The sequence below is a fragment of the Loa loa genome, assembly GCF_000183805.2.
Source record: "Loa loa unplaced genomic scaffold supercont3.75, whole genome shotgun sequence".
In the NCBI taxonomy this organism is placed as follows: Eukaryota; Metazoa; Nematoda; class Chromadorea; order Rhabditida; family Onchocercidae; genus Loa; species Loa loa.
The window spans coordinates 69,792-84,162 of NW_018108255.1; the positions used below are offsets into that span (position 1 = coordinate 69,792).

The 14,371-nt window shown below is 33.5% G+C and overlaps 3 protein-coding genes across 3 annotated transcripts in view; all 3 read left to right on the forward strand.

Annotated features, from left to right (window-relative positions):
* Positions 1-163: 163 nt before the first annotated feature.
* Positions 164-2,078, forward strand: LOAG_07636 (F-box domain-containing protein; the record flags this gene model as incomplete). The annotated part of the gene is made up of 7 exons (XM_020447497.1): positions 164-226; positions 320-367; positions 493-624; positions 791-953; positions 1,246-1,416; positions 1,537-1,676; positions 1,869-2,078. 7 exons carry the CDS (start codon positions 164-166, stop codon positions 2,076-2,078), a joined length of 927 nt encoding a protein of 308 aa, XP_020302279.1.
* A 5,769-nt stretch (positions 2,079-7,847) lies between these two features.
* LOAG_07637 (hypothetical protein) lies at positions 7,848-8,348 on the forward strand (the record flags this gene model as incomplete). Its single annotated transcript, XM_003143170.1, has 2 exons — positions 7,848-7,954; positions 8,192-8,348. The coding sequence occupies 2 exons, from the start codon at positions 7,848-7,850 to the stop codon at positions 8,346-8,348; spliced, it is 264 nt and encodes an 87-aa protein (XP_003143218.1).
* Positions 8,349-10,016: 1,668 nt separating this feature from the next.
* The window catches only part of LOAG_07638 (aldehyde dehydrogenase 4), a gene marked incomplete at both ends in the record, with an annotated part of 5,272 nt that continues 917 nt past the window's right edge, over positions 10,017-14,371 (forward strand). The window contains 11 exons of the mRNA XM_020447498.1: positions 10,017-10,078; positions 10,221-10,456; positions 10,593-10,729; positions 11,094-11,189; positions 11,309-11,444; positions 11,711-11,796; positions 11,957-12,120; positions 12,820-13,050; positions 13,176-13,308; positions 13,403-13,589; positions 13,698-13,827. Of these exons, the coding sequence (XP_020302280.1) occupies positions 10,017-10,078; positions 10,221-10,456; positions 10,593-10,729; positions 11,094-11,189; positions 11,309-11,444; positions 11,711-11,796; positions 11,957-12,120; positions 12,820-13,050; positions 13,176-13,308; positions 13,403-13,589; positions 13,698-13,827 (1,598 nt within the window). The remainder of the gene's footprint in view (positions 10,079-10,220; positions 10,457-10,592; positions 10,730-11,093; positions 11,190-11,308; positions 11,445-11,710; positions 11,797-11,956; positions 12,121-12,819; positions 13,051-13,175; positions 13,309-13,402; positions 13,590-13,697; positions 13,828-14,371) is intronic.

Genomic DNA, 14,371 nt, shown 5'->3' on the forward strand with positions numbered 1-14,371 from the left:
AACCTTAATATCATAAACAATGTTATTTAATTAAGTAACACAGGTAAAAATATCAAAAGTGAAATGAGTTTTCTGTTTATGTTCTGTTAAAGAGGAAATTCTGCTCTCCTGCGATTGTATTTTTCCTATCTTTTCTGTTACCATTTCAGGAAACTTATTGAAGATGTGTACAGTTTTTTGGCCTGCTAGAAGAAGACGAAGTTTTATGCGTCATTTTTATTTGAAGGTGTGCTACTGCTTTCTAATGTTTAGCTATAAGAATGCTTTTTAAATTAAATGAAGTGAAGTTACTGCGCAGACAGTGGTTCTCATTTTTCAGAATAAGTCAGTCGACGATCACGCAATTTGGGGGCAATGCTTTTCAGGAGTAAGTATTTTATACTCTTTACACTCTTACGATATGTTATGCCTTGAATGGCTTTAATGTTTGTAAAGTGATTTTTTAAGAATCTTTGAGTGGTTTTTCTTCTTTTTCATCATATACATTTGCAGTTCTACGAAAATTGGGATCGTCAGGCGTGCAGCGAGTTTTTTGATTCCGTTATACGTTTCACCGATTCAGCGCGATTGCTTACTGTCGTAATGTCTGGTAAAGTTGGCAAACACTACAAACTTGAAATGGAAGTAAATTATGCTTCTTACTTCCTTTTTTAGCATTTTACTGACACCATTCATGATGAATTTACCCAGTCGTAGTGAAAGAACATTTCCAAATCTATATAAATTCTTGCATAATTCTCGCATTATGTTGTTCACTTATATCTTGATAACAAATACGAAATATTTCGAGGTACGACAGCGCTTTCATGGTTTATTTATTGATCAGCTGGCAGAGTCGGAATCAGAGCAGGGATTTTGGCTTTCCGTGCTTTTACGCACTCAGAAAAGTGTTGCAGAACAAGGACGCTTGTTCATGCTCTTATTCGGCCCTGTAAAATATATTCATGGCGAGGGTTTGTTATAGACTACATTCAAATTGAGTTTGCTAAATAATAAAAAACGAAAGTAATTGGTTTCTGCAGGAAATTTTTATAAAATTGTTTATTCGGTAAAATATTGAGATTAAGGAAAAAGTGGAAAAATTACGCATAACATCAGTGCACATTAAAAACTTGATTCTAAATATACTGTGGAACTTGGTATAATCAGTTCCAAATTTTATTGTTCAAAACTTAAATTCGACCCTATTGAAATAAATTCGTTTTGGAAGTAATATAAAGAATGTAGGAAGAGAAATTCATTTAGAACGAATTGACTGGTACATGCTGTCGGAGACAATTTTCACCAGAAATCAATGCATCCGAATTATCCAACCACTATCATCAAATCTTTGTTGTCTTGCGAAAACAACAGAACTGAAGTCGAAGTTTTCTTGGAGCGATTCCGAAATTTTCACTTTAATAGAAGAAATAACAAGTATGCTGGCTTTCTTGAGAGTGCTGAAAAGGCAAAGAATTTTTAAGAATCTGGTAGGGAATACAACTGAATGTATTTTTAGACAATAATGTTTTGAATGTGTTATCAACATTTTTTTAGGTGCACCACAAGTTTGGGTGTTTCATAATTTTGCAAGTTTACTTTTATTACAACCAGAATTAATTCGAATTGCTCTCTATTATCGAATACTTTATGGACACTGTAAAGAAGCTGCGCATATGTTACATGCTATGAAAACGGTACAAACTCAAAACATTTGGCTTCAGAAATTGACTAGGACCTACTTACGACTTATTTTTTTATTGTTTTATTAAGCATAACACAGTACTTTGTGTTTCGCTGTATGCCATTGAACACCAGCATTTACTTGTTTAAAGTTGTTCTTATTCATGAAGAATGAAATATCTAGTTCAGATGAAATACTTTTTCAGGTGTATTATGGATGGGGATATGGAATTGTGGAAAGTTTGCTGACACCTCTACTGGAAACATTTAAGTTGTTAACTGTAATGCAACGCCGACATTTCCTTGCTGAAATAGTTTTAACACAGTCACACTTACTCGATGGATATCTTCGACGCTTTCCATGTTACTGTTTCTTGATTTCTTTGCTTCCTGATATAGCTTTGACCTCTTTATAATTTTCTACTTTCCTTTAAAGTAGATCTTCATTACTTTTCTTTCCATCATCATGGATGCAAATGAATTTTCGAATGTTTTAGGACCTGAATTAAACTTATTTTAAAAAACTGAGTGAATTCTAGCATATCATATTGTTTATATGGTATTTACAAATGTGAATACCACAAATTTTAACTTTTTTCACTCTTTAGTTCTCAAAGGCTTTAAATTTATGAAATATTTATATTTAGTTGATCGACTGCAGTTTCTTGACGAATTGACAGCAAGCAGTGCTATTTTACCGCTTTTATCGATACTTGCCGCTGACATTTAATTAAGCTCGGTATGTAGGTCTTCGACAGAACGCTTTTTTCCTTTAATTTGGCTTGGTTCTACGTATAACCGAGCTTGATCGAATTACGTGATCTGCGCGATTTACCACAATTAATTTCATTCGTTTATTTCTAATTGTAAACAAATGTATTGTTCGAACGAAACATGACCTTTTCGAATTTTATTTGTTGAATTCTTTCGTTTTACGCATTAATAAAAGTTTATTGTTTTGCTGTTACGTTTATGCAGTTTATTAATTTTTTCAGCGGTGTGAATTTTGATGGATGTCTATTTCTTAACAATATTGCCAAGAAATTAATAACACTCATTCTTTATTTTATAAGCTGTTCTCCGTGTAATGAATCCTCTATACTATTCTACTAGATTTAAAAGAAATAATGTTTTCACGGCAGACACTACTATAATTTGTGCACTATATGTATAGTTGGTAACAGGACTTAATAATAAAATGTAATACCTGGGTAACAGGTATTACATTTTCTTTCTGTTTTTGTGGGTAACACGGACTAAGCAAGCGTGGAAGCTGCAAATTATTTTTCAGACTTCACTAGTCAAAGTTGACTGTCTCAAACTTTGGCGGATAAACATTAAATAGTTGAGTTTCCGTATACGATGAGCATATATAATAATCGACTAGTTAAAATTCTATGATTTTACCTGTTTCTTTTGCCTCTTGAATATTAATGTCGTTGACGGAATGAAATAACAAAATGTTTTGTCTTTTCGACATGTCCAAAAGTAATTTTCTGTTCAACAGTTTTTATTGAAAAAATGATCATTCTATGTTTCCCAACTACATAGAATGATATGTTAATGCTATATGTGTCACACGGAATCGACAAACCGTTCATTTAGCGGACTTTTTTACATTTCATCACGTACGAACATGAAATAGTGCAAACGATAATACCTTGTAATAAGCAGAAGCCAATGCTCGTGAGTTTATAATTTCGAATACCGATATTAAATTAGCAGTATTCTATGGTTTATTAATGCAATGTGTCACCAGTGATCAAGGCTAGGTCAATTGTGATTCTGTATGAGACATAGGCAGGTTTTTCAACCATTTGTGATCATTCCTTTGACTTGAATTCTCCGAAAGTATTATCGTACTGCCTAGTCGCAAGAAAAACGTGTGTTTGCAAATTAGATTTACTGAGGGTTTTTTTAAAAATACCAAAAAAAGATGTACACCTTTAAGCTGTTGAGATTTTGGCTTGAATAGCGCTTTCATTAACCATTGCATAGTTGCTAATTACTTTTATCCTTCTGCAGTACAAAATGTCTTATTGCTATGATTGCCTGATCTGATGTACTAGATGTAGTCGTTTTATATAAGATATATTTAGGTCAGTAGTAATAAAAACCTGTGTCTACTTATAAGTGATCAGAAAATTGAAAGAGACGAACTCAGTGACCAAAATACGATGAACATTATTAAGATTTCTCAACGTAAGTTATTCTGTTTGTTTGTCGAATTTGAACTTTTCTGCACAACCTGTCAGTTTTTTTCCACTAATTTTACATTAAGACATGATTGTGTACCAGCCTTCTGAGATCTTGAATTATAATGGACACTGTCAGCTGAGTCATCGAGTTTTGAATCATGAAGTCTCAACTAGGAAGACGATATAACGATATTTAATAAAATTTCTAACGAACAGACATTGTGCACTTAGCTTTAAAAACTTATTGTTTTACGCCGAATTTTTCTGTTTTATCAGTTAAGTAACGAAAACTTTGTAGGTTGTAAGAAGGTATAAAAGATACTTCTTAAAAAAGTGTGCTCTGGAAAATTTCATGGTAAAATACTACTTGATGTTGTTGTCGAACTCTATCAGAATGTATCGTAAGTGCAATGCTGAAGAGCTTGTGCTATTTCATTAATTCAAAGTGTTCCGTATAAACCAGCTATTTACTATCCCAAAGCGATTAGTTTGTCGTTATAGTAAAGTTGGGAATTTACTGATATCTACGTTGAAGATTTGAAAATACAGAATGTATTATTTCATCACAGAACCGTTTTGACCTGTCTGAACTGTTCATAGAGGACACAGCAGCAGTCTATCTTGAAAATAGATGTACTGGCGACTGACTTGTGAACGGAACACAAAATAAAGTTAGTACTGGGAAAGCAATACTTTCATCGACAACTGGAAATAACTTGCTTTTTAAGAATGAAAAACTCTTGCCAAATGCTACTAGCAGTATGTTTCATTATATCTCACAGACAACAAAAGAAGGAACATTCGTCATAAATTACTTAATTATTGGTTTATTTCTATGCATCTTGACCTTTTTATGCTATATCGAAGTATGACTGAGCATATTCCCATATTCCCAGCCATTAGACCATAAAAATATGATGCTCTTGTAGAAGATCTAAAAAATATCATGTCTGATTTTTGTTTACTCATCGAAAGACACTTTGCATTGACTAATCAGAAAGTTCTATCACTTCTGATAATTAAATATATGCAGTGAACCACCAGGTGTTTTGTATTATTTTGACCACCATGTAACTTTAAAGTTAAATCTCATAATCATACTTCCAATTGGATATTGCAAATGTTCGACAAAGTTAAAAATGAAAAGACTACTGAAGACAATGATGCAGAAATGATAACAAAGAATGTGATATCTGATTGAAATGCCATTTTATGTTCGGAAAACTTTAAAAAGAATCAGTGTTTTAAAATTTTAGTGAGATGATAATTCAGTTTTTATGTTGCATGCAATGCTTTGCAAAAATGTCATCAATAAACAAAAGGGATAAAATTTAAATATTTTTTCTTGACAAGTTAATTGGAATGCTATCTGACATGTTGCCAACTTTTTAATTCTATAGATGTTACTTTGCATTCAATGTCAAAGAAACCAGCAAAAACAGATCGGACTGCAGTAACTGCAAGCTATTGAAATGTCTGCTTATGAAATGAATTTTGCCGAAAAGTTGCATCCTGCTTATCTGTCGTATGCAGAATATAAATGACTTTGGATATGATATTCTGTCATGAAGTATTTTTGTTGTTGGTCTATTTGTACGTTTGTGTTAGTTTTAGGCAGACTATAAAACTCATTATTTAGTGTTAGTATTATCCCCCTCAAAATATATATATTGTCAAACAGCAGAAAATTTATAAAACAAAAATAAGCTTGGTGGATATAAAAGAAGTTCATTAAAAAATCTGAGTGTTAGAGTGAAATTCTCCAGAATTTGTTGTTTCACAGTTCATAATTCACCTTTCCCAAACCTTTTTCACATCATGACCGTTTATCTTATTTGAATGATATTGAAACTGGTTTCGGACAGGTGCTCGAATATCAGTTTCCAGATCTATCCGGAAAGTTTTGACAATTACAGCTGGATTCATACTAAATGTATCAACCTATGTGCGAAAAATTTGCGTGCTGTTACACATTTTAGCTATTTCAGGTTATTTTTTCCTAACATATATTTCAAAGTATTTGGAATGTTTGTGCTTCTGTAAGCAATCATCTATTTCCTTTTTTGCCTTGCATTCTTCTGTTTTCTGTCTTAAAAAAGCTTCTAGTGAAATAGAGACACAAACTCGAATTGTTCACTTTTTGTCAACTGATAGCTGATGTTACAAGTGGAAATTATTGGAAAGTTTAATATGCAAATGAACGAATTTATTTGAAATATTTTAATGCAGTTTAAGAATATCCCTTAATTCCTGTTTATTTTATGGTCTTTTTCTGGAAAGAATAAGTTTTGAGCATTTTGTGTTTCATTTCTGGATAAATGCTTCATAATGAGTGATAGTGCAAAAATTGTCTAATGCACGGAACCGCTCATATAGTGATTCATAATTCGTTTTTTTTTTTTTTGCGACATCAAATCTTATCTCACTTTACTGGATACTGCAGAGATACGACAAATATAGTAAGAACGCATTAACATATATTATGGTTAGACATTCTATATCAATTAAAATGAAGTTCTTTGACTGTCGCATGGCTAATTTTCCCAGAAGTCCTTTGTCTAACCGTCCCGCTACATAAATGCACGGTCCTGGGAATTTTGATAGTACTATACGACAGATCTTGCTTATAGAAGTTTTCTTAACGAAATTTTTATTTTTGAATAGCTTTTAATTCAGAATTTAACCCGGTTTTGTCCTGTCTAAATTTTTTTCAGTTTTTTTATTCTATCAATATCCCATTACATGGTTGCACATGTGGGTTGTCATTTAGCTTTATCTGCTGCTACTACTACTAGTAGTTCATATAAAAATACTGTGTGTTACCAAAAAACTGAATGCTAGTTGGTCCTAAGCGCTTCGCTTCTAAACTTCTGGATATTAATATTGAAAATAAATTAAATGATTAAATTGATTCTAATGATTTCCACTGGAAAGATTAAAAAATACGGAAAGTCGGATGTTTAACTTGATATTGCTTTATTACTCCAATGATTTCCGCTTATTTCTTTTTATGCTTGATTCGTGTTTCGTTGTAGTTTGCATATTCATTTGATAGAATTTGAATAATACTATGGCGCTCTCATTTGTAGCATAAAAGAAATCTTTCTGCTTTATCAAATAATCTTTCCTTAACTGCAGCAACAGTGAGCGTTAGACTCAGTCGTTGACAGAGGAATGTAAGCATTCTATCAAACATTTTCAGAAATTCGTTTGTGTTCCTTAGTTAAGCTTTTTAAGTTATTTTTTCAAGCAATTTTATAAAAATTTTAGAACTGATATAAAGAAGAAAACAGAGTTTCTATCGAGTGGAATAATGACGTCAGTGATCCATTTGTTTTTACCTAAAATTTAAGAATCAAATTCGACAATATAGTTGGAAGTTTAAAAACGGATGGTGTGAAAAATTGAATTTCAAAATCGTCTCCGTCGTGATTGTGCTACAATCACTGATTATGAATTTATCCATTTTTAATCGCCATAAACTTAAAATTCTCTTCACGTTTTGAAAAAAATTTTGTTCTTTAAATCTACGGCGATTAAAAATTGTTGGTTTTAAGTATTACAATAAAATTCAAAAAAAAGAAAAACCGATATTTTTGTTCTTTCATTTATCGAGATAGTTTTGTTCTTATTTACATTGGCTCCCAAATTCATTTAAAAGAAAAAGAAAGAAAAAAGAAACTATAAGAGAAGATCATACAATGGTTTTAGATCCTGAGATCAAAAATAGATAAATTCTAAAGATCTGAAGATTTACTACTATTCTTTTCAGTTCCGTAATGGGAGATACGGTAAGCAATATTTTTTAGTACCTTTTTTTTTTCAAATTGAAAACAGTTTGGGTAACAAGGGTATGTTATATGTCAAAAGAGTGATAAATGAAAGAAATCTGAAGATGAAACAGTTATGAGTAATCCGGGTTGACTATATACTGGTACTAAGCATACATGCCATCTATAGACAGTGGGAGATTTGGGTAACGTATCGATGTACGATATATCAATGTATGGCACAGATAAGAAGAATTTAACTAGAAAGGAACGTATGAAACGACGTGCCAGGAAAATGATCAAAGCTGGCCTCAAGGAGGATGAGTAAGTGATATACTGCTATTCATTCCAACGTACACAACCTGCAACAAAGATTTTGTTCTATCTGGAGTCAAAATTTCATGCTTCTTCCTCTTCCGTCTTGAAGCACTGATTATAGCAAAGAGAAGTAACGTTGAATCTCCCTTCATCATTTATCATTATCATCTTTACTGTCTTCCTGCAAACTTACCATCTAAGTTCTTAGGCAAAGTCGAATTTGCTTAAAAAAATTGCTTTCAGATGCTACTGTTGTTCGTTGGAAGGTTCACCGACAACAGCGTGCATAATCATCGCTGGAATAGTCTTCCTTATCATCTTTTGTTTGATAATGTTTGCAGTATTGAGTGCTGGTGTTGATTTCGAGGCAACATTTACGGAACCTGGCATGCAATTTTGAAGCGAGCAACAGATTTGCGGTGATTCAGACATACCCATCAATACACTTATATTTTGTTATGCTCCAAAAATTATTTTTTATCCTAAATATCTTCAGCCGTTGTGACTATAGTATCCCACATTTTTCACAATTTTTGTATTTTTGTTGACAATATTTTCTGGAACTATGATAAGATCTGAAGATTTGAAGGGTTCAAATCTCCTTCCAATTCCACATCTAGATCTCAAAGCATTCAAACTGTCCTCTTCTTTTTCTTCTAATCGTCTTCCTGCAGCTAGAAATTGATATCCTTAACAATATCACCCAGTATGTCGATCGATATCCATAGAGTATATTGATATCTATATAGTACTGACGAGATTTTGCCACAGTCTTTAATTAGTAATTTCATGTTTAGTAAATGTTTTCCTACATAACCCTCAACCTCCGCCTTCAATGTCTAGTAATTCAGTTATAACCGATTTGTCCCTCCATCACTTTTGCTAGCAATGATTTTCAGCTCACGTACCTCAAACAAACAACGTTGCCCTCTCATATTTGTTTCCGTTTCAACTACCTTAATTCGCTAACTCAGTAATATTCCGTTCTTAGAGAATATTACCGTAAACGTAGCTAATGTACTCTACCAGTGCAGAGATGCATACACAACTGGTTATCACAAATTCCTTGTTTTCCAATTAGGTTCATCCCGAATACCGAATAACTGGCACTTTACCGTACAAACACCGTGCAAACGATAGAGTTTTCACTTCATCACTTCTTTAGTTCGGAAAAGTGCGTTGTATTATATCATCCCTCCAAAGAATCAAGACTTCTTTTTTCCTGAAATGCTTATACCATTCTTTTCACTCCACTCTCCCTCTCACTAATTTATCCTGAAATAGTTTTGTATTGCCATCAGATACTTCACACTTTAGTACATCATTTTAAAAGATCTACCGTTTCTATCAATGAATGGGCATTGTTGCTTTTGATTTGCCTCATGAATTTAAATCAACCATATAAGGCAAACGATCAACCTTACATCACTCTCAAAGATCTTACATCTGAAGTTTCTTCATTACTATGCGGAAGGGTTTGCTATAAAAACCCAAATGCTCGGAAATGTTCAACATTCGAGTGCTTCTGCTGATTCAAATTACCGAACCTCCAATCAGTTTCCTTTGGGAGTTTTTCATTATTTTCATGAACTGAACGAGTATGATGAAGTTGCCCAACCTGTATTATATCGAAATGCCAAAATATAAGCATTTATAAGCACCCAAATATAAGCATTTCTGGAAATAAGTTCCTTTAAACACTCGTTCTTATTATTGTTAACATTACCTCCCCCATCCGATTGGTTAATCATTTCATATGAATTTTTCAGGTCTTCTACCAAGCTGAGTTTTATTGATAAGATGAAAGAGTTGGTCCGTGCTGCGCTGATGTGTTTTATCGATAGCTCAATTAGTTAACTAAAGAGTAGGTTGTAGAAGGATATGGTTACAGTGTAAATTAAAGATTACATGAACAACCGACCATAGTGAAAAGGCGAATAACCACTGGAACTATAGTCTCCCGAAGACATACTGGCTATGATGACCTTAGAGTCAGGCTGCGCATTCTATTGCGAGCTTGGCCATATCTTCTTGTTCACATTGGCTTTGTCATCCTAAGCATTATCGTATGTCCTTTGAGCAAATAACCTCCATGGTTCACAAGAAAGGCCTACCTCCCGATTTCTTGGAGTAACACAACAGGATAATCTTTGTTCTCTAAACTGACAGGAGAAGTGTATGCAACCCTAGGTACCTCCTTCATTCCTTTAGTCTTTTCATTCAGCGTAGTGTTATTAATCGTAGTTTTCATGTGATTTGTTTTTTGTTAAAGGGTTAAGAAAAGTTGTGCGGTAGGAAAGGGACGAAAGAGGCCCTCTGATACTTTTATCATCAGTCAACAGAGTTTCCTTAACCCGGATTTTTTAAATCTACAAGAGAAAAATGAATCGGGACATTGCAGTTCTTCCATTTCAGGAATACCGCCGTGGCGTGCTGTTGAAGTGATCCCTATCGAGAGAGTGCTTTATGGCAGCGGTAACCCACCATCACGATGCCCCGTATCACCAGGTAATCTTCCACTTTTTGCACTATCAGTTTATTGTTAAGTTTCTCTTCCAGGAAGTTGGTTTAATTTGGCTTTAGCTTTTTTCGATTCCTTTCTTTGGATTCCTTCTTTTTTGGTTTTCCTTATTACAGTTGGTAGAGGAGCAAAGAGCCTACTATTTTACTGGGATTACTGCCAAACTGGAACACCGTCGGAAACAGCTTCTAAGTCTTAAACGACTTCTGATTGAAGAGGGTGATATCCTTACCAAAGCTGTGTACAACGATCTTAAACGAGTAAGCCTATAAAATATGATATTTTCTTTACCAAGATTTCGTTTCTACCAAGAAGAAAAACAATTTCGTGCATTTTTTTTTTTAAATGCTTGAATTTTTCTCTGTGTTCGTTTGTTTATTTTTGGCTTTCTGTTAATCAAATCAAAGAGAGATCTGAGTCATAGATCACCATATAACAAAACTCTGAGATACTAATAATTATCACCGCATGAGGTAGAAAAATTGTTTTAAATTATATGCAGAACTTTCGAATACCGATTTCATGAACGTCATCGTGGCATTACTTATTATACAATCTGCCATCATCTCTTAAGGCTTTGAAATTCATATCTTCTATAATCTGAATTCATGCCAACTTTTCTAGTCACCGCAATTGACACACAGCTTGGAATTGAGTCTTGTTTTTGTCGAGATCGATTATATGGTGGATAATTTGAAACAGTGGAGTTCACCTGAACCAGTAAGTTATGAATTTCAAATACTTAGGATGACAAGGCATCTGGAGTGGCGGTAGCTAAATATTTGCGTAACTTCCTCCTTCATTATTTCAGCATTTTAAAGTGTTACAAAAATTTCCAGGTCAAGAAAACTTTTCTGTCACTTCTAGACACCGTAGCCATCGTCAAGGAACCGCTGGGTGTGGTCCTTATCATTGCTCCATGGAACTATCCGTTGTGTCTCGTTTTATTACCTCTAGTTGCAGCAGTTGCTGCCGGTTAGTTAATGAATAATTTTCGTGGATATTGATTGGGAGGTGGATTTTACTACAATTTGAATAGCGGTATTTTCTTTTCTTGGAAAAGCATTTTTGTATTATTTTATCTTTTCAGAGTGCTAAATCAGATATGGGCAGGTTTTCTAATCTGACTTCGTGTGATTTCTCATCGTATTTTTGTTTGCATACCAGCATCTTTCTTTTAATATGATCAATTTTTCAACAATCATAGCCATTATTTTTCTATTTATTTCCAGAAGTTCCAGGTAATACAGTGATAGTGAAACCATCCGAATATGCACCTTTTACTTCCGCAGCTCTACATGATCTTTTCTCACACTTTTTTGATTCGGTGAGCTTTTTAAATCTGAAAAGATCCGATGGGTCTTAAATTCTGAGAGATTGATGGATTGAATGGGATAAATAAGGGGCAATGATATGTATCAAGTATCAGTATCATAACGTCCTTCTTGAATTTTAAAATTCTATATTTGATTGCAAGAAAATTGCAGCGGTTTTTGGCGGTCGTTAATGGTGGCGTTGCTGAAACAACAGATCTCTTGAAGGAGAAGTTCGATCATATCTTATATACAGGAAATTCATCTGTTGCTAAGGTTATTATGACAGCGGCTGCGCGACATCTTACACCAGTCACACTTGAACTAGGCGGAAAAAGGTTAATTTTATATAAAGAAACTTCGATTACTAAATAGGAGATTCGAATGATTGTTAGATTCGAATGATTGCTTGCAGGGATGGTCGGAATTGTATTACTCAACTGATTTAAGTATTAAGTCTCTTCACTGTATTTTCCTCCGCTGCTTTCAGCTTTCTTAATTTTATGACGGAAGGTTTGTCTGCATAAATATTTTCTGTTAAAAGTGTCGGTTTATTAAACTTTCGAACGTTATTTACTAAATGGGAGGCAGGTAGGATGTGGTATTTCATGGATTTAGATTATAACTTCAAGAGTGCAAACAGCTTCGTTTGAAGAAATTGTTTTTTTGATCAGAAATAGACCTTTGCTTTAAGCTTCTGTTTCTTTTTTAATGAAATGTGTATTAATTCGCAAGAATAATCATTCAATCATCATTTGAGCGAGAAGATTACTGCATTAAAATTTAGGGAGAAAAAAGTAGACGCCATAGCAGGTTTTTTTTTTCCAAAAGCCGGCGGAATGTTGAATAATTTCGTCTTTTTTTTCTTTTTCTGCTATTGAAATGCTGTATTGCTTTTATTTTTAGCAGATCGCATTATTTTGACTTATAAAAAAAACATTCAATTTACATTCAATTGGTCCAAGTGTGGCCAGTTGAATGTAGATTTCTCACAAACTCTATTCTTGGACTCCAAACTGTGTTTTTGTCTTTTTTAGCCCAGTAATCGTGGAAAGTGATATAAATCTGGAAGTAAGCTCTCGACGTATTGTGTGGGGAAAGTGGACCAACTGTGGACAAACCTGTATTGCACCAGATTATGTTCTCGTTACGGAAACACTGAAAACAATACTAGTAAATGAATTCATCCAACGATTAAAAGAATTTTACAGTTCGGAGCCTGAAAAAAGCGACGATTACAGTCGAATCATCAATGAGAAGCATTTTGAGTGTGTTGTTGAAATAGTCCTTGCTTTGAGGTTTTACGAAATTTTCACGAAAAATTTTCTGAGTTTCGCTCTATATATTTCTGTTGTTTTATCGTTTGCCTATTATTTTTCAATGTTATTTTCAGTAGATTATCTAATTTGCTTGCTCGTAGCAGTGGACAAATTTTGTACAAAGGTGGCGAGCTCAATCGCAGTGACTTATTTATTCCTCCAATCATAATTGCTGTTTCTGCAGATGATGTGCTAATGGAGGATGAAGTAATCTTTTTCTAGTTCTGTTTCGTCTGTCATTAGGATAACTTTTTCATATTTCGTATTTTATCGCACATTTTTGATATCGGAGTGCATTTAGATATTTGGACCCATCCTGCCGATTGTTACTACCAGTGGTTTAGATGAAGCAATCAGCTTTATTCGATCAAAAGAAAAGCCTCTTGCTGTCTATCTTTTTACTAGGTCTGAAAAGAAAGTGCGGCAGCTCTATGCGGAAACGTCAAGTGGTTCTGTGGCAGTGAATGATGTTACATTTCAGTTTATCAGTAAGTTCTGCCTAATGCATACTTTGGGAAAAAAATCCTACGTGTTTTACTCGTCCTATTAAATTTATTCGAATCTTCATTTCTCTCCGAATTTTAATGTATTTATAGTTGATACGCTTCCATTTGGCGGTGTAGGCCAAAGCGGCATGGGCAGGTATCGTGGAAAATTTGGTTTCGACACATTCACTAACCATAAAGCACTGTTGATAAGGGGTTTCTTTGCTGATGCGTTGTTTGCGTAAGTTTTTGTATGCAAGTATTTTGAGAGTTATTTGTGTTATGCAAAGTTTTTTGTATGTGATAGGTCTTTTCTTACAGATCTATAGGAATTTTAGAATTAAAAAACCTTAGCTCAGTTCATTAGTGCTATAATTGCTGCTGCTTATTTTGCTGATAGTGTTTGTTGTAGTGAGTGTTAACAATCTCTTAATTACAGACATTATAAAGTGCAGTGTACCGTTAATTTTAGCATGCGATATCCACCATTTACCAGTAAAAAAATTCAAATACCTGAAACTGCTATTAGTAAATTTTTGAAAAAAATTTAGTTTTCAGGACAAAAAAATAAAATGAAGGAGATGATGAAGGATGATTCAAAGAGAAATATTTTTTAAATTTAAAAATTTTTCAAAAATTTTTTTCAAATTCATTTACGCTTAAATTATCGATAATCATATTTGTTAAGAAATTATCGGTAATCATATTTGTTAAGAAATTATCGATAATCATATTTGTTACGAAATTATCGATAATCATATTTGTTAAGATTATTTTGATTACTT